This window comes from Diorhabda sublineata, chromosome X (assembly GCF_026230105.1).
Source record: "Diorhabda sublineata isolate icDioSubl1.1 chromosome X, icDioSubl1.1, whole genome shotgun sequence".
Lineage (NCBI taxonomy): Eukaryota > Metazoa > Arthropoda > Insecta > Coleoptera > Chrysomelidae > Diorhabda > Diorhabda sublineata.
In genome coordinates, this window is record NC_079485.1 from 39,157,824 (window position 1) to 39,185,536 (window position 27,713).

The 27,713-nt window shown below is 30.9% G+C and overlaps 1 protein-coding gene and 2 long non-coding RNA genes across 4 annotated transcripts; 2 read left to right on the top strand and 1 right to left on the bottom strand.

The window, feature by feature from the left end:
• The first annotated feature begins 805 nt into the window (after positions 1 to 805).
• On the top strand, positions 806 to 7,421 carry LOC130450906 (PI-PLC X domain-containing protein 3-like). Of its 2 annotated transcripts, XM_056789617.1 has the most exons (5): positions 806 to 1,175; positions 3,280 to 3,581; positions 4,860 to 5,018; positions 5,698 to 5,896; positions 7,219 to 7,421. In XM_056789617.1, exons 1-5 carry the CDS (start codon positions 1,073 to 1,075, stop codon positions 7,401 to 7,403), a joined length of 948 nt encoding a protein of 315 aa, XP_056645595.1. In that variant the 5' UTR covers positions 806 to 1,072; the 3' UTR covers positions 7,404 to 7,421. The 2 variants fall into 2 exon arrangements, with proteins under 2 accessions (XP_056645595.1, XP_056645596.1); XM_056789618.1 differs by lacking the exon at positions 4,860 to 5,018 and having other exon boundaries at positions 855 to 1,175.
• Positions 7,422 to 10,548: 3,127 nt separating this feature from the next.
• On the bottom strand, positions 10,549 to 12,880 carry LOC130451023 (uncharacterized). Its single transcript, XR_008910666.1, has 4 exons — positions 12,743 to 12,880; positions 12,523 to 12,679; positions 12,391 to 12,468; positions 10,549 to 12,335 (listed from the first exon to the last, which is right to left on the bottom strand). It is a non-coding gene; the product is annotated as an uncharacterized LOC130451023 (long non-coding RNA).
• Positions 12,881 to 13,174: 294 nt separating this feature from the next.
• LOC130450753 (uncharacterized) lies at positions 13,175 to 17,408 on the top strand. The gene is made up of 2 exons (XR_008910615.1): positions 13,175 to 13,510; positions 13,570 to 17,408. It is a non-coding gene; the product is annotated as an uncharacterized LOC130450753 (long non-coding RNA).
• The last annotated feature ends 10,305 nt before the right edge of the window (positions 17,409 to 27,713 follow it).

Consider the following 27,713-nt stretch of genomic DNA (forward strand, 5'->3'; position numbering starts at 1 on the left):
TGGTAACTTGTTTTATTTAGAACAGGGGTGGTCAACGTAAATTATCTTACGGGCCATTTTGGAAATACGTATTCTTTAGTAAATACGATAGTTTCTCATTGTTTCATTAACTAAATAAATTAACAAATAAATCATAGCCAACAATTAATTATTCAATGATTAGATATAGGTCATAATCACTGTTTGCACAGAAAAATCGAAATAGCTCAAAAACTTATAATTTCAGGTATAGGTAATGCTTGATAAAAAATAAGTATGTTGGTACTACTTTTTGATACTTACATAAAATACAGGGTGATTCATTTGAGAAATGTATTAGTCTTTTAATTCACCCTGTATGAATAATTTTCCAAATGTTCACTACTTTTGTAATGCTTTAGCCCCAACAGATGTCCATTCTTGAATTTCTCTTAGATTGTATAGAGTATCGAACATTGCTTATAACTTTTTAAATACACATCACAGCCGTATATTATTGTAACGGAGAAGTCAAGCTGATACCAGATACGCAATAAATTATAGAGTGTTTCATTTAAATAATGTAATTTTGATATAGCACAGCCTGTAAAATTGTAAATAATCATGGTGGAAACTAATTATAGGTATAATCCCTAAAATTTTCAAATTGATATCTCAAAGAACAGAAAAGGTACTGAACTTTATTACACTAATCAATCACCCTTTATATGAATTTATATGAATTGAGCTAGATCAACAACTTTTCGTGCTACCCTATTTATAATCGTACTGCACTCAATTACTTTTATTATTCACTATACGATCTGTTGAATTTCAATGACAAAGCATAACGTTACTGGTAATTAGTTAATGAATAACTTGTTCATCTCTATAGAATGTAAATTTGTTTAAACGTTAAAAATTCGATCATAACGCAGTGTGTTTCGTGGCGTGACAACTCAAATTACACATTATCTTTTTTCATGTTTCCGATAAACATTTATCATTAGATGTATCAATTTGAATAATAGTATATTAGACAATGCGAGAAATACATTATACTCTTTGTTTCCGTTACTAACTGCCATGTAGCCATAACCTATAAATTCCAGCCATGAATAACAGTGTTAAAGACTTAGCGGCCGATTTGGAGAATTGGATGTCGCTGATACCACAAGAGCTCCGAAGAATGCCGATTATAAATATAGCGATACCAGGTAAGAAAAAATGTTTGGAATGTTTTATGAATTTTAATTTGAGAATAGTTCTTTTATACTGTGTGAATAATGGATATTACTAGACAAATTTTTTTGCTCTATTCATTTATGAAAGGTAATTATTATTATTATTTTAAAACAAGCAGTTTTGTATCCCGTGTTACTTCAATGACAATGATGAATAATACTTACCTGAACACTGCAATAACAATTTCAAATTTGAAACGTCCGTTTTAGTGCAGTGGCAAATAGTGAATTTTAAAGAAAAAGTGGCAAATAATGATAGAAGCATGAAAATTGGTATGTAGGGCAGTGATGTCGAAAGAAAATTTTAGAGATCGGGAGCCCCTCGAAATTCGCCATAGGAGGGGCAGGGCGTCGATTTTTATTGTTCCACCCCCTCGTGAAAAAGTGAAGTGAGCAATTTTGACGTTCTTAGGGTCGATTTCACATATTTTTATCCTCCTGAACATGAATATGTCATTACTTTCAAGATCCGACCTCGAGAAGTGCCTCAAATTTCCCCATTTTCCGAGTTTTGTGAAAAGTTTTTCTTCAATAGACCGAATAAATTTTTTAGGATCGAATTTTCAATACTATATTCGAGTAGTAGAGGTCAAATATGAAGTATTAACGTATATATGAGCCCGATATGTCGAGGTGGGGGAAACAGGAGGTACCGCAAGTTGCCTAGTTTCGAGGATTTTTCATGTTGTTTTATACGTTTTTTGAATATTTTACTCTGTACAAAATTTTTAAGCATTGAAAATAATAGATATGGTGACTAGAGACCTCGAAAAATGAGCCTATTCGTCATTGAGCCTTTTACTACATTTTGCTTAGCATTTAAGGAGCCACAATTTTTGATTTTTTTTTTCAGAGCATACTCGAAGAATCTTCAGTATTTGGAAATAAAATTTGAATTTTTTCTAGTAGAAAAGAACTTAACTTCTTTCTTTCGAATTTTGATCTATTTTTTCTTATACTTTTTTTGAGTGGTTGGGAAATACGAACGTTTATTCAAATTTCCCCCTTTCAGAAAAATTAACCCCTGCGGCCATCACCAATTTTAGAAGCGTGGTAACTTCACACTTACAAGCTTGATACATTGCATTAGAATGAAATAAATTCCCTGAATATAAATAATATTGGATTACCATCTAGAAAATAATGCATCGTCTGTAATTCAGGATATATATAATAACGTAAAATTTGATTATTTGTAATCATGATCAGGCGAAATAGCTGCAGTAATGTCAATACATTTTACTAATAAAACCAAATATTGACTGACAGTAATAAAAAATGTAGATTAATCTACGGCGAATGAATTCGTTTTGATGAACGCATACAAAATTAATGAATTATGAATAAATTAATATTATTCATGTTATTTAATCATTAAAAAATATTGATAGTATGGTATATAACAAAGAAAAGAATTTACTTTTCCATTATTTCCTTGGAAATATAACGGATATGAGATTGTGATTTAAATTTCAAAAAGGCTGATTTATCTAGAACTGTTCTTCCAAGAACCAGTTAAAAATGATTAAGAGCAATATTAGCGCTCTTGCCAGTTGTGTCATCACAATCTTGTGAAATTGGTAGACACTTGGCGGTGTCAGGGCCGGAGTTTCATGATGCATCTTTTTTTTTCAAACCTCTGATTATATCGCGTAAAATGGATTACATGCATTGATAAAAATATACATAAAATATTTACCTGTATAATAACTGATAAGTAAGGTGAATAAAATTATTTATTTGATAATCTTGAAATAATAAAAATAATTTTCAAAGTCAAACGTCAATAAATATAACCTAAAAACAGGAATTGATATTTTCCTATCTTTAACCATCTATCAGGAATTTGACAGGATTGAATTATCTGTAATGTTTTGAAAAACACTACTTATAACAATTTAAAACCCATACTGAAGAATGATTATAGCAAATATAAGATAGGTATTGTTAAGAAAGTTAAATATCATTCTAAAATTGTATTATGATGGTTTTATATGAACGTTCATTTTTTAATATTATTGAATATTTATTTTTTTGCATAATTTTATGACATAATTTCTATTGTCGTTTGTTCCAGGGTCTCATGATAGTTTCACCGCAAACATAACTAGTAACTCCGATATTTCACCTGATGCTGAGGAAATTGTTAAGGAATTGTCCGTTTTGGGACCTATATTCAAAGAAGTTATTGCCAGATGGTCAAAAACACAGTGTTATTTAGCTAAAGATCAACTTATTCGAGGAATAAGATACTTCGACTTACGGACTTCTACTAAAGAGGGAACAGATGATCTTTACATAGTACACACTTTATACTCAGTGCCTATCCAAACTTGTCTAGATGAAATTAACAGTTTCTTGGATTTGCATCCGAAAGAGGTGAAGATGTATTTAATATATAAGAGTGTTTCATGCCGTAACTTGTGGAGATTATTCTCTAGTTCGCGCTTAGGTCGTCCACCTTCAAGGAATATTGAGGTTACAAGGGAAGCATTAGAAAACTAACCTAGTACCAACACTCGTCGATATCGAACTCCCTTGGATTTTCTAAAGATACAATACATCATTTGAAATCATTAGGTGTGATATATGGAAGTTGTCGAATATTGCCACATGAACTAACCAAGATTCAAGCGAGCCTTCAATGCAATATATAGTAGACAGCTGATGCGAATGCATAAGGTTTTATTGAAGAAATATCCAGGTATAATCAACCGAAAGCGGATTCTCTTACAACAGGACAATGCTGTTAATTTTCATACATAAGATTTCAAATAGAAAGATGAAACTATAAAAATACAAACTTCGATCATTTTAGCAGGAAAGCTTTATTGTGTTTAACTTCAGATTCTGGGGTTACCTTGATTTCTTACTGGGCAGTGTGAAGGAAGTGTATCTAACCTACATGAGTTGAAAAATATATACAAATTTCTACATTCAAACATTGCTCGAAAAAGAAAGAAATTCAATATATTGTGTAGACAGACTAACAGGAGAAAAAGTTTTCTGTTATGCTTCTCTGTCATTGAGTGTACTTTTAATCAATATTAATCATTAAACGATATATTTGCTGAGTATTATTTGCATGACAGCAATGTATGCTCCTCAATAATCTCTGCAAAATCTAATACTATGGAAAAAATGTAGAGGACATTCTCGAAGTATCATTTGAAGCTATAGTATGATAGTAAACGTTGATATGATAGTTTTACTTTTATAATTTGACCATATATTTGAAAGCTGGAGACTTGGAACTTCCAACTAATGGTAACATTTGCCGAGGATAAAACAAAAAAAAATATAGGGTGGTCAATTTAAACTAGTCTTGTGGCTGGATAAAAAATAGTATAATATTCCATTTCTATGCAATTTCAATTAACAATATTAATACATTATATTGTAATTATATACAAAATCTGAATTATTTACGAACTGAGGAAAAATCAGGCCTACACTATATATTTGTTAGTATAAGCATCATCCTTCCATTTATTTATAAAATAGTATTTCACAATTTATTATTTTTATAATCAATTTTCATTCTCTCTCCTCAATGAACTCAATAAAATTCCAATTTCATTTAATTTTATCAAACAAATATTATTAGTGTATCAAGTCTGACCGAGAATTCACTAAATATATAATTTATGTTCTCAGGTGGTTATTATGGACTTCCAGCATTTTTTTGGTTTCGATGAAACTCTTCATAAAAAATTCATACAAGATATATCTACTACATTTGGTTCTAAAATATTGCCGTACGATGGTAAAATAAATAATATAACTTTGGATTCTATGGCACAAAATAAATATCAGGTAATTCGTACTTTTTTCATTGGTTTTAAATATGCGGGTCGACCCGAAAAATCAGAAACCAATCGGTACGAATGAAGTTATTTAGTTCAAGCTTGTGATTCATTCGAATACGGATAATATTGAACAATACAAACCGATATTTTCTTCCAGAAAACTTGTAGATATGTATTGGTTGCTATAACAAATTAAATCGAATAAGCTGACTGAATATCGGTTGTAAACTCTGGGGAAAGAAGCCATTTCTAGTGAGGATACATATAATAGAACCGAAATCTTCTGTACAAAAAAGTTGGGAATAAATACCCCACTGAACTATATATATATATTAGCTAAAAACTGGTATGGAGTAATATAAACTAACCCTAAAATGATTAAGAGAAGTATTCGGAAATAAATACATATTTTTTGTTGCAGTTTTATAGGTACTCGAAAGGTCCAATAGAAAAGAGTGTTAACACAGAGGTGACAAATTCATTTTCATGATAGCTCATGACTTACATTAATCATGAATAATCTCCTACCTATACTTACAATAGAACCTTAGTCATACATTTTTTCTAAATATATTTAAATACGTATGCATCAATACTTTATACAAACATATTTTTGCAGAAAGTTATCTAAATAATTATTATTTATTTTGTTTTTCAATTATAGAACACTTATTATTACTTTTTAGGTGATCATTATTTATAGAATTGATGGAACTACCTTCTGGCCTTCGGCATGCTTTCCTAATCCTTGGCCTAATACTGTATCCATACCAACACTCATACAATCTTTGAATGATAATCTCAAAAAAAGACAAAAAGATATTGCTTTCATCTCTCAATGCGTTTTAACGCCAGATGCTAAATTTATTTTAGAACACGTTTTGAGTAAGTTGATTACTAAGTTAATCGTTTAGAAGAATACCAATTCTAGTAGTTTAATTTGACAAACACGGTATTGTGAATGTTTTTCCAGTTGTTGAAATTCTCGTTTTTCCCAATACCTTATCGCCTCCACGCTGCAAATACCCTATGTATTTCTTTATATTATAAATATTTTTCAATATCCCATCGTCCAGCTTTTTTCTTTGGATAGTGCCATTCCAAGACCTCATTTATTTCATATCTATGCATTTATTGTACTCTTCTCAATGTAGTTCCTTACTTCTTATATCTGTTAATTTGTTTCTATTCATCTATACTCCGAAGTATATTCAAATTTCATTTGTTTACTCAACATTCTGCAGTTGAAAGAAAATAGGCATTCTCAAGCGTGTATCAAGGACATTAGGAAATGAGTATTTTCTTATGCTTTTATGTGATTTCAGTAGCTACTCGTCTTCACTTTTATTAGAGAAACTTTTCTACATCTTGACTGACACATTTTTGCATTTTCATTATTGTTTTTACATTTTGAACGTAGAATATGCACATTTGCATATCACTGAAAGTGAAGGTTTCCGTCAATTTTCTCCAAATCCCAAACTTTTCAGCCCCCATTATTGTAAAATTTATGAAAATCAACTTGACAATGATTTTTGACAGCTATAGAATTTGAATGCGACAAATGGCCATAACAATAGTTTATATTACATAACTGAAAGTTGGTGTTTATTGCACGTATCAATTTTGTATTGAATTTGATCCCAAACTTCACAAAGATCATAATAATTGTTAGTTAAAAATATGATTGTTGGGGAAAAATAATTTTGTTTCTTCCTTATAGATGTATATCTTTGTTAATACTTATTCAGTGAAGTCATGCTGTAGGACGTTTAGTACTTTTTATAGTCTATAAAATATTCTATAGTACAGTGTGATAATGATTATTTCGCTCGCTCACTGTTGAGACGAAACGAACTCGGATCATATTCCAAACAAATTACTACAAGATGAGAAGTGAATCACACAAGACAAGTGGAAAAGTTCGGGGTTACCAGTTGCGAAGCCCGTATGAAGGTGATTGGAAGGTTATTGTATATTTACTGCTGCTCAAACCTCCAAACTATTTATTTAACTATATACTGTCAACAATTGATACGATTGAAATGTGTATTAGAAAATTTACGTTGAAAAACTTGACAACTATGAAATTACTTTTCCCCAACTCAATGTATTAATAAAATAAAATCGGTTAAAAAATACCCCAATTATTAGAAAACACTACGGATTCTTCAAGAATTTTTATTGCTGCGTGTTTTTCATTTTAGGCAGCTTAGAAGAAGAATGTGCGAAGAAATTAGAAAATTATCGATCAAAATGGATAGAAGCACAAGTTGCAGGAGAATGTGGACTAAACATAATTATTGCTGATTTTATTGATTTGTCCGATTGTAAATATGTTAGAGATGTTATTAATGTAAATCAAAGTTTGTTGAAGGCATTGAACAAATAAACTTGCTTGTAAAATAGATTTTTGAAACATTACTTACCTGATGGATTTTTTGATCCAATGGAAAGTGCTACCAAGTACACCCAAACCTTATCCTTAGTATGTCCAGTGTTTACCCATGTTTCATCCAGGTAATAAATTTTTCTTCAGGAAATTTCTCAATTTTTCTAAGGTATTCTCATCTCCGCACAATTATTTCCCATTTCTTTCAATCAATTATAAAATGTTTATCTTCTAAAATCCGGCAAGTCCTTATCTTCGTTAACTACTCTCAAAACTTTATCCACTGTAGGTAACTCATTTTGAAAGAAAACATTATGCAAAATTCTTTTGATGGCGCTCCTGTCGAAATCATCAATTGAATTGTTAATATTTTTTCTTTATGGATACTTTGTTACGTCTGCTTTGAAGAGGATAGTCCCGAAATATTTGCCGTATTGGAAATAACGTCATCATTTTCTTGCATTTCATTTTTATAAATATTCACAATCATTTATTTTTCACTGGCGTTAAAACGAAGTTTTTTAGCTCTTTTCTTAGGCGGAGTATAGTTAATGTCAACAACTCCATCAGCTGTATCCGTGTCAGGCATGTTTAAGTCAAAAATAAACAATCTCACTGGTTTTGGTTCAGTATTTTTCTTCAATAGACTTTAGAATACATACAACTATAATTTAAACTTGTATTCATTGGTGTTTATTTTATGATTTCATTAAGATTCACTACCAAGTTGATTCACCTCATTATACCCGTACCACAATGATCACTTAATATCCCAATAATAGAACGTGTTCTGTATATCAAAGGTTAGACTTGAGCGGAAAAGTATGTATATATCTTCCGTGTTTAAACGACACCTAAATAACAGTTCTAGTTAGATCTTCAATACCACTACCTCGTTCAAACAATCTACGAGGGTTTTATGAAGCGTAATTATTCAGAGATAATACTTTCACTATGTTGATTAAAGTTTTAGTTTCCGTCATGTTTCTAATGTGATCTGTCAAAATTTCACATAAATCTGAAAGATGCCTTAATTTTGATAGTCATATAGAGAAAACAGTTTTCGTTAATGGATAAATAGGGAGAAAAAAAAGTTCTTTGAACATATTTTTTCAAATGGAAAACTAGTCGGACAAGTCGAAAGAAACTTACGAGAATATCCTATAAGTGCTCCGTGGTATGAAATGATTTGTAAGTAGTAATCTGCTTGAATGGCGGGACCGTCATTTACTGTAACTAATCCAAAAATGATTAATAGAATTGATATCCTTGTACTTTTGCAAAGTAGGTATCGCAATATTTAGAGAAAGAAAAAACAACACTTTTTCCACGATAATGCGCTTGGCCATTCGTCCGCTATTGTTGCAGAACGTTGAAGAATTCACCGAACTGCGCTTATTCTATAAATTCACCAATCGAATGGAAAGTGATTCCCACTTGTATTTGCAAATATGTATCAGTACCTACTTGTGAAATAAGATATGGATTCGCAAAATATTCTGTAGAATTTTATTTCCGTATTCCACATGCGGAATACATTTTGTGAAATTTGCCCTTTTAATGTTTGGTAGTCCATTACGATCTCTGGTAATGGATGCCAAAATTGTATCAAAGCAATAAATTGTTTCCGAAGCTGTTTTAAGGGTGTATGATAGTACACAATAAATAGCATACACAGAGGTCGTAGTAGTGGCCACACAACAATTACAAATATCTAAGCGTTTTCAATAGTAAAAACTCAAACTTTTTAAAAGATTATTATTATTGGTACGCGAAGTTTGTTTAGTAAATAGAACTCGAATTCATATTACCGTTTATTTTTTTGGTATCTTGAATGTATTGAATTTCCGCAGTATCAATTTCAATTTATAGGATCTTTTGTTCTTTTCTTCAGTTAATGGAGATAAAAGCGAGATCTCCATTTTATTGTGAAATAAAAACATTACTATTTCTCACATTTTATTGGAATTGGAAACATACTTGCCTAAAAAATTGTCATTTGCTCGATGTCCATTTAGATTCGAAGTAATTAGAAGTTTGTTTCAAGAGAAAATATATAGCGTAAGTAATTGGCTACTATATATTGCTCAAACCAAAGAGAGCTGTTTACAGGACAGTTTACAGGAAATAACAGGTTTTCGTGGATAGAAAAAAAACAAAAGCATTTTAACTTAATTGGTAGATAGTTTCAATTGTTGTTTTGTGCGCTGCTGGGGATTTTATTGGGATAATAAGAGGTGTTACTTTGGAAATTCTTTGTTAGCTGTTATAAGAGTTTGAAATGAAATGGTATTTCCACATTAAAATCAGTTAAGCATGAACCAACAAATGTTATTTGTCAATTTGCCATATAATAGAAGTGCGTAGAAATAAATTCTTTAGAAGTAATATATGAACAAATGGTATAAGTGATAAATAGCGATAGTAGGACAACCGAAAAATTAGTCTAGCTACTGACTTATAAATTTCAAGAGAAAATTGAAACTATTCGATTTAACGCTAAACAAGCGAAGATATCTATTTTTGATGCAAGATGGAGCTCCACCACATTTTGATAGAAGGTGTCGTCATTGGTTTAGTAACCGTTTTCTGAATCGATGGATTGGTAAAGGTGCAGAAGCTCCGATTCATTGGCCTCTCCTCGGTCATGCGATTTTAATCCCTTGGATTACACAGTTTAGTTGTATCTTAAAAGTTTATGCTACAGAGGCGAATTCAGGTTAAGAATTGAAAGACAGAATTCAACGTCACTTTAATAGCTGACTCCCAACCGTTTAGAAGATTGAAGAATTCTTTAGAAAAAATTCACTTGAAATTTTGCTTAATGAATCTAATATTTAATAAATAATAAAATTTATGTTTAATACTATTTGGTACGAACCGTGTAACCAACGCCCTTTGAGAGTCAGACATAAAAACAAATTCATTGGATGTATTAACTTCCCAAACATAGCAAACCCCAAATATTTTTTAGTTTTCTATCTACCCTAGAGTCGGGATCACTTTTTTGAACAACCCTGTAGAGGATAACTAACTTTTATTACATTTGACTTCCATGTTTTTATTCACATTCTGTGAAATGGTATTATTATTGGTATTATAAGGTGCATAGGAATGCTCTTTTAAATAGACCAAAGCTATAAGATTGTTCCATATAATTTATTAGGCACCCATTGTTATGGGTACATTACGGGCTCTGCAAGATAATGTTCTAGTAATATAACTTAATATGTTAAGTATTGCTTCATGTACTACTATTTCATTATTTTGTCAAATTCTAAAGACCATACATTATCGTATAAAAAATTATTTCCTTAATGATAAGATTAGTACAATTCCATTTTCATAATTTAGGAAACAGTGTTTCACATTACCCTTCCATCTGATACCTAACCTTTTCAGGCCTTAAAACGTTAAGGGATAGGTACGTTTTTAAACTTCGTAACTACTTGAAGGAATCCATGCATATCACGGCTCAAATTACCCTTTACAAAGGGTAAGTTTGTTTTATGTAACAGCCATAAAATGTTTCCTTTCTATATGCATATAAATTAGTCTATTTTCTCTCTTATACGTCTTTTAGAGACATAAAATATCTACCTATCAGAGAATTCTCCTCTTTCCAAATCCAATTGAAAACGTCAATTTATAATAATACCTACATTTTTAAAGAAAATGTCTTCAAGAATGCAAACGAAACTAGTTTTCCATCTTGAATCTGAGAAATTTGTAGACAAAAAACTCCGGCAACTATATCTTTGATATGCCTTAAGTATTGTGCACTATGTACCTATGACACAGAATACTAATACAGAAGCGACAGCTTTTGTCGGAACCTTTGATCTACAAGTAACAGAGTTGCCGGTTATTACACAGAGAAAAAAGTTGTTTATTTTACACCGAGAAAAGTAAAGATTCATGTTAAAAATTAACTTCGCACTGAAATGATTAAAATCTTCAAGACGAACAGCAGCTGCAAAAGGTTCAAACAGAAATTTACAGTATTAGACGTTTTCTTAGGTGTGTAGGTGCAATAGATTGACCTCATCCACAAAATATTATCTCTTGGAGGAAATGATGTGTAAATTTTTGATATGATCCTGATATATCTATGGATAAAACTATAGGAATAATTATAAAAGAAGTTAACAACCATATTGATTTAGTAATACCAGATATACCTCGATTTGATAGGCTTAATCTAGTTAGATATAATTTAATATTACAATAGTTTCAAAGCTTATTGTAAGCATTTCTGTGTTGTATTCCACGTATGGTATAATTTGTTGGAATTATTAGTAATACATGAAACATTCGCCCTTCAATATATTTATAACATTTTTTACTTCATCTCACCAAAGTTAATACAATAATACAATATTATCAGAATAAATCATTTTTTTACTAAAAGAATATTTGGGTATAAACTGTGGGATATTTAATTTTTTGTTCTTTCATTAGCTTTTCTTGTTCATGTCCGTCTTGGCAGTGGTTAAACTATTAGATCATGTTTTTCTTCCAGATGTTTTGGCTTCGACCTTGATTCTTCCAAGATACATTATTCAGGACCCCCCACAAATCTTGTTTTGTTTTTGCCCAGTAAGTCAATTTGATTTTCAAAGTACTTACTATTTGGATAATAATACAGTAGTTGAAATAATAACTTTTTTTGATAGAATATTTGTAATAAATTTATCACATTCATTTTCTGGAATTTGCTCTTCATTCTTCTTAAAATTTAATTTTGTCAATACAATTAATGGACCAAGTTATTAGAATGTAGCAAATACTTATAATATAGGTACATTACTTTGTGAAAAGGATAAATCTTGAGAAAATTCAATGAAAGTGTTTGGGTTAATTTTTCACCTCTTTTCCTTACTGTTCAGAATTCTCAAGTTTTCAAATTATTTTTTTTCCAATCTCTTCGTCCTAAAAACTATAAATTTTAGCAATTTAAATTATTATGCAACTTTTCTATGACTACCTGGGTTGCATTTGCAGTCCGATTGGCTCAAATGTTCCTCTTTTTCAACTATGAATGTTAACTCATTATCGCATACATCTAAAAATGTACATTTTTACACTAACTTACTACTATTGGTTTACATGAAACAACTTTATACTCCTTGGATTTTACAGACGTCGTTTCCTTGGAAATTGCAATCAAATTTTGATTCAATATTGATCATTCGCGAACACATTATTTCTTGGATACTAGTGTCGATATCATCTTTCACAAATACCTCGTCCTCCTCGCTTTTATAAAACAAAAACTGATAATTGAAAAATTCAGTTATTTTAGATTAACTTAATAAAATATTATTTAATATTCTTACCTTTCTGAGTCATGTGTAAAAAAATGAACTGGTGTATTTATGGATTTCTCAAGCACAAATAACTTTCACTCTCACTAAGATTACATAGAATGAAACAAATAATAATTACTAATAAGTACAATATGCCAAACAAAAACGTTTGTTTACAATCGATTTAGTTGACGGACTTACCGGTATAAAATGAGTGCTTGGAACATTCACAATTTCGGTTACTGAAAAACTCATCTGTTTCTTTTCTGTAATAGTATCATAGACCAACCATATGATTGGTATTATTTCTGTGCCTATAGTGTATATTTTGGTATTCCTCAATGAGTAAAAAAATTATTCAGATTTCCTCATATTTCACACTACATACATATATGTATTTCACTGTATAGATGTTCTGTGATTCCATTTAAATGTATTCTTGGCTTTCGAGTTCTATGATTTAGACAAATGTCATAAACTAGCACAACAAAGTTACTAATTTAAATAATAAATAATGGTGGAATAAATATTGCTATTGTTATTAACGAATGAATAATAATTATTCTTTGGAAAAGCTTACTTCTTAAAGATGTTGAAAGAAGGTAACTTATTTATCATGTTATGTTTTTTTTTCATAATTTTTAGTCACTACAGGCACTAACAAATTTCTTAGAAAGTAGATCTTATTTGAAAAACATGCTAAAATATGGAAGAAATATGAAGCGAAGTTAAATATCGAAAAAAAATTTCATTTATCATATTACATTACTGATCAGTTGTGATCATTAACGTTAGAAGGTATTGTATCATACTAAGTAAAATTGAGTTAATATATCACCTAACAAATATATTTTCAGTTAAGTGACGCGGACTTTTAAGATTAAATTCCTACATAAAGATTTTCCTCTAACCAAACGTTATATTGAGCAATTTGTACATTGCCGAAGAAGATAAGATCTTGAAATTTCTTTTCACAAGCAATATGGAGATTGAAGTTGAATATTCGAAACTTTAGTATCGTCCAAGAACTTTACCATTATTTTGATTCTACACATTGTTAAAAGTTAACTAGTAATTAAATATCAACTGAAAATATTTTGAAAGAATAGGAAAAATAGAGTGAGGAAATTCATATATATGCAGATAATTATATTCAGAATTTAAGATACTTACAAAATAGACTATTTGAAAAGGGCAATAAAGAATCTACAATTTATACTAGCTACTATAGAAGTTACTCAAACTGTTTCATAAGTAGAAAGTATAAAAGCACCACGAAACAAGAACAGGGCACATAATGAGATCTAATGAGAAGAATCACTAATTGTTTTGCTTCATGGCCAAGGAATGTTCAGAAATACCAGTAGAATAACAATTCACATTTAGGAAACAATAACAAGAAGTTACAATCTTGTAAAAAATTAAATCCATTTCAAGAAATTCCATTGCATTTAAAGAAATCCTCAATCCATATCAATTGAATGGAAACTTATAGGGAAGTAGGGTTTCTTGTTCAAATAATGAAAATTCAATAGACTAGGAATTTTTAAGGAAATTATTTATTCAGTTGAAAATAAATTTTACATTTTACACTTTTTAGATAATAAAAGATAGGTATATTTTTGTAAAGTTAACTTCATGGAAACTACAGTAAACAAATCTATGAAGCTGAAAATCTAGTACTACCTAACAAGCTGAAACATTGAGTATATGGTTAATAGAAATAAAGAAAATGATTAATTGGATATAGAAATAACACATCTCATTAAAATTATTTGGTAAAATTTCAAATATGATGTTGAATTATTATAAAGTTACTTTAGAATATTAAGTGGATAAACAAGCAATAGTAATGACAACTTTTTATTCAACTAAGTTAATCACTAGAACAAATATAAGTATTCATTCTAATTTATGATCACTATTAAGTTGGATAATATGAAGATATACATTTAACATCCAGAGATCTTTGGATACCTATTATACTAACAAGAGTACATTTACATAGAGAAATTTAGGGATTGCAAGCTGATATCAAAGCTTTCAATTAGTAACTTTTGTTTGTAGAAATATGTATGCTATTATTGTTAATTGTTTTCATTTTTGTATAATTTCATTATCATGTATAGTTTTGTTCTTGGATTTTCTATAGGTTTGTTTTTTTCGACAGTAAATTCTAGTTTTCCCAAATATACTGCAAGTGAAAGGTCTTTCCATCTAATATTTAGTTGGTTAATTTTAGTAGTGGATCAACAATTTCACTCGAAATAACTTCTACTGGATTGGATCTCTTTTATTTTTAATTACCTTTGAATCTAGGTTGCATGATGAGTACCTCTATAATCAATTATAAATTTGACTTATCGAATAATAAGCAAGAATAAGTTCAATCAAAACCTTTGAGTTAATTGTGAGCAATCCATAGAAGTTCCTTGCTTAGTATAATAACACAACTAACAACTAATGTTCTGTATGGATATGAGATATTGTCTAAAATTATATTCTCCACATAAATGCAATGATAAATACGTTGTCGACATTCCTGAAGTGAATTGTAACATCAATGTTCCCTGGTATCTGAGTAAATTTTATGAGAGTTACACACAACAAAGTCATCTGCATATAAGATTAAATTACAGTTAATATCCTCATATAGTTATGAATAAAGCACAGCTCTCAGAAATGATTTCCTGATGTGTTGCAAGTGATTAGTTTATAATAAAATTTACTATGAATGGATTACAAATCCATGATAGCATCAAAGACTTTCCTGTGATAATATATCTGCAAGTTATATGCCTAAGTAATATCAAATAAGTATGCTCGCAGATAATTTTAAAAAAACATTTGTTTTACATAATTTTAACACTTCGTTTGTTCAAATGCTTTAATATGAACAATAATTGCAATGTTACAGGAAGGTATAAATGGAATCTCCTTAAACTTTTTATTATTATTAATATCGATCTTCCCAAACATCAATTATTATAATAGAAATCTTTAGGAGTTATTTTAAGTTAATGCTTTCTTACAGAGATGGCGCTTGATTTGTAGAAATAGTAGTTTAATGTTCTATGTACATAGTTTTTGTTTTTAGTAGTTGATTATTATTGAGAAAAGTAAGGTTAAGAAAAGATATGGTTTTACCGGGTTTTTAGCACATGGTTGGTTTTATAAGATATAAGTGATAGATTGATTTTAATCAACACTGCTGTGTAACAAATAACAACATCAATCATCATATAATTCTTTTAAATGTTAGGTACCGTTCTTGCATGTATAATTTGTTTGCAACTAATGATTCATCAATTTGATTATTAAATAAACCGTTTTTATCTTGGGACACTAAAAATAATGGAGTTTAATTGGGATCATAAAATATCCCAGTATAGTCTCAACTACAAATCATCTAAGGTTCATGAAAATATTTGTTTTAAATAAATTAACGCACTCTTGGTGGGATTGACATGATTCATAAAATAATGGCAAGTTTACATTTTACACAGGTACTTAATAAGGTTTGAATATTATCTTTTTTTAATGAAAATAGTATAAATGTTTAAGGTATATTGCCACAAAGAATATAAATTTGTAATATGATAGTGGAACTTAGATAAATGGTTTTTAGAAAAGAAGAAAATGAAATATTCAATTTCAAAAATAAACATATTGAGACATTAATTCCGAATTGTTTATTGCCAGCATATATAAGGATATGAAAGGCACCAGATATAGGTGGTTTGTCGGTACCGGACACTATTTGATTTTTTAAGTGTTTTATTTGTAACTTTTGTTGTTTTTTATAATGTAACTTTTTCATATTAACATTACTAGGAAGAAGTTGTAACACTAAGAATTTGTTTTGAAAGTTCATAAAATCAAAACTGATTCGCGAAAAATAAGATTCGTTTTCTTAGCCGCTTACACGCTCATTTGAATAAATTTTATCACACAAGTGTTGTTTTTTGAAAACAGTTTGTAATCGCGTAATTTTAACTTCTACGAGGCATGCTTCAACTATCAAGTTCTAGAGTTTAGACAAAGAGGTAACATACGAGGTATGATCAAAATAAATTTGACCCATATCTTGTTTATTATTCGTTGAAAATATTGTTGGTGTTTAGGATTAATTTGAGATTATTAACAAATTATTAATTGACTTTGATATTTCCTGATATACAAATAGCTCATAGTCAAAATACAGTCTGCTTTAGCTATAAGAAGTTTTTAATTTTTAATACACAAAAAAACAAACAAGTAACAATTCAAATTATTCATTGTTTAATAGTTTCCGATAATTGTAAATCAAAACATTTATTGTCATATAAACTAATTTGAAAAACTTTGAAGTGACAAAGAAATTTAAAGTGCCAAATTAAAAAATTATCGTTAATTTGTTTTTGCCTTCAGCAAAAAATAAAATAACAGCCATTCATTATTGTTAATTATATTATAATTGTTATGAATAATAAATATTGACAAAAACCTGTTCATTATAACAACAGAAGGTCATTTAGTAATATTTGCACTTTACATGTTCAAAACTGGAAATTAACCCGTATAATGTTATTTTTGACGTAGATGAATAATTTATATACTATTCTACGAATTAGGATAACTCATTGTCAATATAGCAGCTACAGCCTAGGCCACTAAAAATGTTAGAAACAATAATTCAAATCATTTTCAACAAAAATAATCACATACATTGATTTTTCATTTGAGCTATTTTGGCGACAAGTTTTCTAATGAACCTGCAGATAAAATTAGTAAGTATATCAAGAAATAACTGTTTCAATGAACGTTTTAGACGTCAAATTCAATACATATTACTGTGGTCAATTTTGACAGACACTTTAGCACGCGCTTATAATATTTAGATGTAAGTTTTTTCAGTTGTGGGGTAAAGTGGCAATAACTTCGCCCCAAAGAATCAAAAATATTTTAGTTTATAAATTGTTTCTTCTAGGATTGTTTAACAATGGTGAGAAACTATAAGCGCAAAACGCAGCATCATGCTTGGTCGGAAGAAAGCATGACAGCGGCCATACAGGATGTCAAAAATAATATTTTGAGTAGAAAAAAAGCTCAATATGGAGTTCCTTTGACAACATTTCGGAGAAGAATCAATTCAAATAAGGATCCCTACGAAGCCTCAAAAAAGATATTAGGCCGATTTAAACCAGTTTTCTCTGATGAATAAGAGAACGAACTTGTCGATTTTGTCTTACACAAGGAGAATAGGCTTTTTGGGCTCGGAACTAGAGAACTACGACACCTTAACAACATTCGTTTTTTAAGCTATTGGGGAAATTACTTAACAAACATAAATTTCCACCCAGTAGGATATTTAACTGCGACGAAAAGGTTCCCAATAGGTCCTTCCGAATTTTTTCATGAAAAGGGAAAAAACAAGTGGGTAGCTTATCTTCGGCTGAAAGAGGAACATTAACCACTGCAGAAATTTGCTTTAATGCTTCCGAATATTATATTTCCAGAAGTAAGGAAATGTCAAGCTCTTGAGCAGAATCTATTGTTAAATATCATCCATCAGGATGAATGCAAAGTAGCATATTTGCTGATGTTTGGTTTTATCATTTCCTAGAGTATGTTAAGCCAACGAAGGAAGATTCTGTACTACTGATATTTGACGGGCATGCGACCTACACTAAAAATGTAACATTGGTTGAAAAAGCATGGGAGAATAATGTCCATCTACTCGTAATACTATCACATACATCTCACCGAATACAACCTTTGGATGTAGCCTTTATGTTTCCACTCAATTACGAACAAGAAACAAAAAAATGGCTTATTAATAACCCTGGAAAAGCCATAACATTATATAAAGTCCGAGAACTTTTTGGTAATGCTTTTAAACGTGCTGCAACTGCACAAAATTCTATTAATAACTTTAAAGCCACTGAAATTTGTCCCTGTAACCCCGAAGTTTATTTAAACCGGCAGAAGTTACAGAAAAAACACCATCCAAAATAGGATCAATCACCACAACCAAATACCTCCACAGCTAGAACTCCATCTCCAAAACCTTCTTCTCAAGTTTCACCTTTGCTTGAGAACGCGCTTCCTAGCGCAAATGAGAAATTATACTTTCCCCCCGAGAATATACTACCTTTACCGAAAATCAGTGCACCATAAGCTCCAAAACGAAATATAAAAAAGGGGAAAACTATGATCCTAACCTCGACATCGAATTATGAAGATCTCAAGCAAGCCACAACAATATACTAAAAAAGAAAAAATTTGTTGCTAAGATAACAAATATAGAAAAAGACTCGAATTCAAAAGTGTTCGTTCCATTTTTGAGGCAATACAGCCAGTCGAAAGATATTTTTGTTTTTCCGGAGGCACAAGATGTGAGTGAGGTAATTAGCTAAGAAATTTTGGGAAAAGTGAAGGTAGAGTTTCAAAGATATGGAAAAGTAAAAGTGTTTTAACTACATCTTTAAATTCTTCGACAAGTTAGAGGCAGAGTTTTCGATATTCTTCTCATTTGAGGTCGTTTTGTTTTTTTTAGTTTTTTAAGGTGTTTTTGTCCAGCTTTACAAAATAATATGTTTTTTTTTTATATTTCAGAGTAAGCAGTTTGTACTTTATATGCTTATTTTATTATTAAGAAGCTTATAGGTTGAGTTCCTTATTAAAATTTGATAACTTTTGTGTTTTGCGTATTGAATTTGTCGTTTACTCTGCCCCAATCTATGTGCAACTTTGCCTCTACTATTATACCGCTTTGCCCCACATATAGGGTAAAGTGGATAATTAAGTTAAATCATTTTTTTATCTCTATTTCCGAATTGTTTACCTATAAAAGCCAAAATATATTTCAAAACTGTTGCTTGTTCTTGAAGTAAGCATTATGTACTACTGAATTGAATTTTCTTTTGTTTAAACATGATTTGGAGCAGATTTCTGTTTGGTGGCCATTTTGCCCCGACTTCCCCTACAAGGTTTATTTAAAATAAATGTAGTGTTGAATTTTTCAAGGTTATGACGTCATACATATATTTTTAAAATTAATAAAAACCGAAATAAACTTTATTAATAACTTTTAAATTACTTAACAGTCTATTAAACCAAAACTATTTCTTAAGGAATTTTTCAAACTGTGACCCATTCACTACAAGACGATGGTTTAGTATTAGATCGTCTGCGGAGTTGTATGAGTCATTTGATGTCTTAAGTTTTCTGATTTGTAAACGTAGTCAATTCTATTTAAATGTCCTCATAGAAAAAAATCAAAAGGGGTGAGGTCAGGTGATCTAGGAGGCATCTCCAGAAACTTTCGAACATTAAGACCATAATGTGGGGGTTCACCATCTTGCTGGAAACAAATACTGAAATACAAGTTTTCCCTATTATTTGGATATGGAAATGCCGCAATTAGATCCAGAAGTACTGCTATACTGTTTTAGTTGCCTGAAAGGTGTCTTCTGATACAGCAAAATATCCAACTTCTCATCGTCTCCTTATTTCTGGTCTTCCAGATTTTGGAGCATCCCTCACTTTTTCGGTTCCATTAAATTTTGCAACAATTTTGCTGATTGTGCCCCTACCAATTGAAGGTCTTTCAAAATTTGTTACGTTAAATAAAGCACATGTTTCTTCATGATGTTGAAATCTATGTGAAGTGAAAAACGCACTTTTCAATCTCTTCTAAGAAAAAACACTCCATGTGCATTGACATATTGATATCGACTCATTCATTCCAGTTTACAATTAAAACGAGTAATGAAGGACAGAATAATTAAAAACACTTTTGAACAGATAAAAAAAAGTGGTAACCTAGCGAAAAATGTGACTAAATTATAGATGTATACTTTGCATTATAATTTATGTACCAAGTCTCCACGGCCTATTTAACCGGAGAAAAATGGTTTTTAAACATATACAGTCATATGTTTCAATACATATCTTGTTTCACAATTTTAATTCCATTCACGATTAAAAAGCTTTTCGTACGTGGGTGTATATGGCCCCAATTCAACAACCAATATTATACATTGACATATGACGGTTAATTATGAAAGTTTTTGCTTATTTATATCATGGTCTTCTGGTCGAACAGCTTCTAAGATATAAGTGAATTTAGATCGTTAATTTTGTTGATTTATTTTGTGAAGTTGACTCAAGTACAAAATGTGGTGTCTTACGACAGAACATGCTCATTACTTGAATATATAGTTTTTGTTTTTATCTGATTTTTGCATTAATTTTATTATAGAGTCTCTTTTATAATGATCCTAGATGACATTAAAAATTTATCATACGACGAAAATGAGCCAGTCACTTTGTTCTTATATTCTGATTTGATCCTGGTTACAATAAAGTATATAAGATATTTGATACGCCAAAGTTGCTGCAAGATCCAAAGAAAATCTTTTTGTGGATGAACAGATAATTTCAACAAAAGCCCCTTCGAAAATTGAACAATATGACCTTAACAAATTAGTGGATATTTGTTGGGACTTCGAATAATATCGTTCCTATCGGTTTTTCATAAAAGAATCATATAATGGCGCAGTATCGAAGAGCTGTCTCTGCTCCCAATGTAATAAGTAAATGGTAGGGATTTAAACTACTCGAAAGACGATTGTTTACATGGAAAAGACCGGGAGACAACCTACCTCAAATAATTGGAAACTTGGAAACCAGATTGGCTATATATCCTAGTAAACAAGAGATTAGAAAATGGTGTCAGGAAAGTAACATATCCTGGCGCAAACATTGCATCGGATCACAATCCTCTGATAATCGATAATAAAATCAAGCTCAAAAAGAGTCCAATAAAATTATAACTGGATATCACAGAGAACAACAAAACACAAATTGAAAAAGATAATAACAGCCCATTGAGACAAATAAAACATGACGTTGACAGTACAGAAATCTGGAACACTTGTAAAGATTACATTTCCAAAATAATAACGAGTCCAAGACACAAGAAACAAAAATGATTGACTGACGAAATCCTAGGTTTGATGGAGCAAAGAAGACGACAGAAAAATATTAGGGAGTGATGATTGTTCTAATTTGTCTTAAATAGAGATAAGAAGGCATTATTTTTGCAAGTATTCTAGTGAAAGGCTTTGTATTGGTAATACCAATTTCGAGAATTTTGAATCTCTCTCATAAAGAGATATTAGGAAAATTCGATATTAAGTTGTTCGGATAAAATATAATGGTGACAATAGTTCTATACCACAAGTTTTTGACCATTACCACTAAAGTAGAAGCTCCTGACTAATGAAATGTGGAATGGCAAGACAATCTACCGTACGTTATTTCAAGAAATTAGTGAAATGATTTCTTCGATAATAATCATAAGATATTTAAAATGTAACTTATCTGGAACTAAAAGCTATTAAAAGTTAACGAAATAAATTTATCTTTGTAAAAATTATAATAAACGTCATTCTTTTTAATCCATTCCGTGATCAAAATCAATTATTTCCCGCAGTTTAGCAAACCTCATGATACCTATTTTACATAAAAAAAAATTGATGAATTTTAAATAATTAGGTTCTATTATAAATAGAAAAACAAGAAATTGTGTAGCAAACTTCATGGTTATAATAGTAGAGATCATTATATACATACGTTTCCACTTAACTCGTTTAATAAACAGACATAAAAAACTGATTTTTTAATCATTGTAAATTGTTATCTTTGCGTGTATTCAACGTTTAATTTTTGATTGACTTACTGGCTTTCAAATACAAAAAAATTTGGAAACTATCTTAACGCTGGAATATTTCTATTTTAAACGGTATAGGAAAATATTTACTTCTGTTTCAATTAGTTACTATTTAATTGAATAGTGCACCTCTATACTCTATATGCGTTGCACAATAATTATGCACCTTCTCAATTTTGTTTTATTTCTAAAATTCTGAATTATTTTCGCCTCTCAACTCGCTATAATAATCGTCTTCACTTTTATTTCCGTTGTCTACAGTTATTTCTAATATACTTTTTAATAACTTCTCGGTTGTTTACTCTAATGTAGGGTCTCCCAGTTTTACTATTTTTGCTATGGCGTTACTCTAATTCTCTTTTACTCAGAGCACACATAGTTCATTCATACCATTCTCGCATATTTTTCCGATTTTTAATGATTGTTGAATGCTATTTCAGTGAACACTAAATCACACATCATGTAATTTTTATATACGTGGGCTGATCTTTACCCTAACAGTGACGTATTTCTATCATCAAGTCACATTGTAACCTATTATGTCTAGAGACACGCTACAAACTGAAAAATCTGACCAAGTTGAAGATGCCTACAGTAGAAGCCCTAATTCAGAAGACTCACATCTCAAATCAAAATTTATCGTCTCGAGCAGTATGCAGTGATTAAATTGTTGCGTTTAAGAGTCGATCCCAAATTCACAAATATGTGGTGGATACATTAGGAGATTCAGAAGAATTATATAATATATGGTGCGTTCAGAGCGCCTGAAATATTTTTTTTGGGCATTACGTCGTGAAAAAAAGTGTTAAATGAGGCAAATATTCCTATCGCCATTATAATTTTACTTTAATGTAAATTAGTTGAACACTCCATCAAAAAATGCAACACTACAAATTGTAATATAACCTCTTGAAGGACCGTGGTAGTGAACGTGATTATCGTGAGTGCTTAGGGTGCATACCACTAAACACTCACGACCACGATCTGTCCCGTTCCACTTAGTTATAATTGTAACCCAAGTGGAATGGCTTACGAGGCGTTTTGTGTGCTGAAATAAATATTAAGGAATGGCAATAAGAGAGCTATAAGAGATTATGTCATATTTGCTTAACTGATTTACATTAAAGTGAAATCCAAATATCTTCTTCGGCGATAGTAAAATATTTGGTGGTGCGTCACAAGAAAGCTTCGAAAGTACTTATAATATCCCATTTCGCATCAAATAATGCGATAGATACTCAATGTTGCAATCTGCGTTGCTTGAGTTTTGAAAATTCCGCTAATTCAACGCTCACTTCGAGTCATGATGTCATGAGTGACTTTCACGCCGCGACCACAATGATCGAATCGCTATGTGGAACGCCTAAAAGAGTATTTCAGGCGCCGTAACGTTTAGTGGAATGCACCAATAGTGCACAGGTAGTGTAGCGTACAAACGAACATACGGGTAGAGCACACAACTGCTATTCCACACGAAAATGTTGAAAAAACTCATGAACTCGTGTTGCATATCGACTTGTCACTATTATATAAATAGTTGAAGATACTGTGATACATAATATACTTACTACCCAGCTGAATATGAAAAATTGTGTGCCGATAGGTACCACGAAGTTTAACAAATGCAACTTTTAGCAGATCATGCCAACCGTATTTTGGGAGATACAACTACAGTTGCTTATTTTTCTAATTTAGTTCCAAAATTACTTGTGGCAATAAAAGAAAAAAAACAAGGGGAAGTTACGCAGTAGAACAATTGATGAGAATAATGTGTTAACTATATTAGGAAGGAAACTATATTGAAGAATAAAAATGATATATCAACTAATTTTTATCGTATCAGTGCAATATGCTCAATCGATCTAAAAATTTCATTTTATTACTTATTATAATACGTGATCTCATAATGTCACTTTCATAAAATATTCTGATTAAACGTTGTCATTATTGTCGTAATAAAATATTTTTTAGAATCGTCGATAAAAAAAAATAAAATTCCCCATGGTGTTTATTCAAAATATTTGTTTGCCATATTACCAATTTTATGATTTCTATTCAATATATAGTTTTAAGATTTTATTTTGTGAATACTAAATTATGAGCTCTATTGCAATTTTAGTCTATGCTAAAAAGATATAAAAAGTAAATTAATGAAATTTATTACTCGTCTATTGGTAAAATAATCATACATTATGTAACCCACAGGTCTGTATTTGAAATAGGAATGATTATATAACTTGAGAGCACTGCGCCGAGGGATTGACTAAATTACTAAATGTTATTGGTCGTACAATATCGAAACAAATGTATTAGGGGTAATTTTAAATATAAATTCACAAAAGCATATTCTTAGAATATGTCTTTATTTCTTATGGAAAGATACTAATTTGTTGAAATAGAAATATACTAAATCAGTTTTTCAAATAAGTCATCATGTGTGTTCAAAATACCTAATGCTTATACATAACTTTTCATTCACGTCAACAGTATGAATTATCATATCAAAGTTTTCGAATCAGTAAATAAAATTGTCGTAATAATAATTTATAAAGTCACGTACTACTTTGTAAATAATTGTTGTTATTTTTATTTTGAAGTTGAGGTCACAAATAATCCGAGACTTGATTCACAAATATATTTTTCAGTAGATCAGTTATTATACACATTGTTACTCGATTGATCTAATTCATAATATGTTATAGTAATATCTCCCCTATCTAGTTTCTTTAAAACATCGTGTTTTTCCACGAGTGAAAAGTGAGTCTTTGCGCTTCGACATGTTGCTTCACGAACTGAATATCAAACACACAAAAAACAGTAATAAAACAACACTACTGTAACAAATAAAACCGATTATTACGCTTCCAGGAACGGAGAAATAAGCATAAACTAAGAAAGGGGATTGCTTACGTCTATCGCCGTATCATGCAGGACCCATCCTTTCAAAAAATAGTTGGAGTACTGACTCCTGAGTAGCGCAGGGCCGGAGCGAAAAACGTGAAATACAAATAGTCATACTTCAAACAAATGAAAAAAAGTCATAATCCTGGAACCCAAATTTCCCCATAACTGAACTTTTTTTTGTAAAAAACAAGCACGAGAGGGTCTACCCTATTACACTCGAGTAATTCGAATGGTACCTGCCGTGTGGAGGTGCTTGTCTTAAAATTCTGTAGGCTGTAGTATTCTAGAAAAACGTGTCTTGGTAGCAGATTTGACAGACCTGCGCTTCTCCAAAGGAAGGAGTCCCGATTTATTGACGTTCTGGGCGTCTGCAGGCGAACTCTGTTTTCATGAGCTACGTCGGCGTGCCTTCTAGCAAATACTGCTCTAGGTATAATTATGTTGGATAGCTCGGAAGAGCATCTGCCGTGATAGTATTTGTAAAATAGAGTCTGGTTAGCGACCTTTCTTCTATGCTCTAATCTGTGCAAGTTTATGGTCAACTCACTTTTGTATTTAGTCCAGCATCGTAAGGGTATGTTTGGGAGCCGAGTTCCAAATGTGTGAGCAATACTGTGAATATGGACGAATCTAGGCCTTGTAGAGGATTAGAAGCTATTGCGTAGTATATAGCTTTTTGGTCTTAAAGAGGGCTACAAGTTTTAGTTGCCTTAGCTAGTGATATTTTATGGACTTGGATAGGACCAAATCCTGAGCTGCAGTGTAACTCTTCTTTCTAACAACAGCAGCCTTTATCTTTGCTGTATCAACTCAATCAGATTGCTTTCACCCTACTCCAAAATATTTTCAAGATCCGTATCAATGGTGGTGATATGCTGTTGCTTACGGATTCGGGTGTCAGCATTTAGAACGTTGGCATGCGAAACCCTGTCAAAAGCCTTCTATATGTACAGTAGGATTGCTCTGGATTTACCATATTTCTCTATAGATACAGTACATACGTTGATGATATAGAACATGAAAATAACTGCCTGTAGCGGGTATCGCTAGGAGGTATGTACAGGAAGCAAAAGAATTTTGTTGTTCTTTGAGTAGTTATTTTAAACTACATAATATCGAATTCTCAAGGCTCAAGATTCTCTTCCAGCGTGTAAGATATATCGTTCCTAACGATAGACGGAGAGTCCAAAGCTATACCTGAATCGTGTGTATAAGTCGTATCCAGACTATAGAAGGTGAACCTTGGATGTTATTGAGTTCACTTTTGTTTCTGTTAGAGCGAGAATATGAAGTTTCTTCGACTGCAGATATTGGTGTACAGCGTTTATTCTCATGTCAAGGCCTCGTATATTATGGAAATGTAAATATTTTTGTCTGATCTACCCTCAAACCAGCCTCCACCCGGAGATGCAACAGGAGACTAGTTTAAATCCGGAATATTTTGGTCTAGAAGGTGCCATCAAGCTATCATGAATTAGCGACTAAACCTTGAATGCTTAGGGCCAATTCACGTCGCCTAGATCTGATGCGGTGGTATATCAGCGGGCCATGCGAGTGGGCCACATTTACTGTTCATCAGGTTTGGATGTACTCTGAGGCTTTTCAACTGGGTCTTGTTTCGATTTTAATCAAGTTCGGTGTGCTAAAAATTATCCAGTTTCTGTGTAAAATGTTATTTTTTGTTTTCCTCTGAAATCTTGATATTCTAAATTTGGTACTCTCAGTTTTTTTCGCCCATTGCGATGGCCTTGGGAAAGTCAATAAGCCAGACTTATTTGAATGTATAATTAATAGTAGTTCATAATATAAACGGATTTATCATAATTTTTTCAATCTATTTTTTTTTAATTCTTTTGAAACTTAATACCCATCATAATTGCTTAAAATTGAATATTCGCCGATAGGGATATTACGTCCAATGATTAATTATCTATTTATAATTTATTCATATTCACTATTTATGGTGCGTAGATAAATAAATTCTAATGTATTAACATTTTTATTTGAATTTCATTTGTTTAGTTGACATTCGTATGCTTACATTATGGTTTTTCTATTTCACTGAAATAAGTGTTATTTCTTGTCGTGAGTTGCTTCCAATTGATTATCAAATTTGTTCGATGATAGCATCAAAGTCAGCCGTAGATATTTATGCTCGTTGATATTGATTCAACTTTATTCTATTTTAGAATTTTGTTCGATCCAACAAATTAACAGTTTTATCCATACGCCCAATGTTTTTCTACTATCAGAAAATATTTTGCTCAAAATTGTCATTATTTTTAGTATTTTATATACTAGAAAGTATACTTAACACTACCAAAAAGAATACTAACGTTTTTGCTGAACTTATTTTTTCGTCAAGATTTAGCTATACAT

Excerpts from the sequence above, each read along its gene's own strand:
- LOC130450906 (XM_056789617.1), top strand. The coding sequence starts at position 1,073 with ATGAATAACAGTGTTAAAGACTTAGCGGCCGATTTGGAGAATTGGATG. Across the intron at positions 1,176-3,279 it reads TATAAATATAGCGATACCAG|GGTCTCATGATAGTTTCACC; the intron begins GTAAGAAAAAAT and ends CGTTTGTTCCAG. Across the intron at positions 3,582-4,859 it reads TGGATTTGCATCCGAAAGAG|GTGGTTATTATGGACTTCCA; the intron begins GTGAAGATGTAT and ends TTATGTTCTCAG.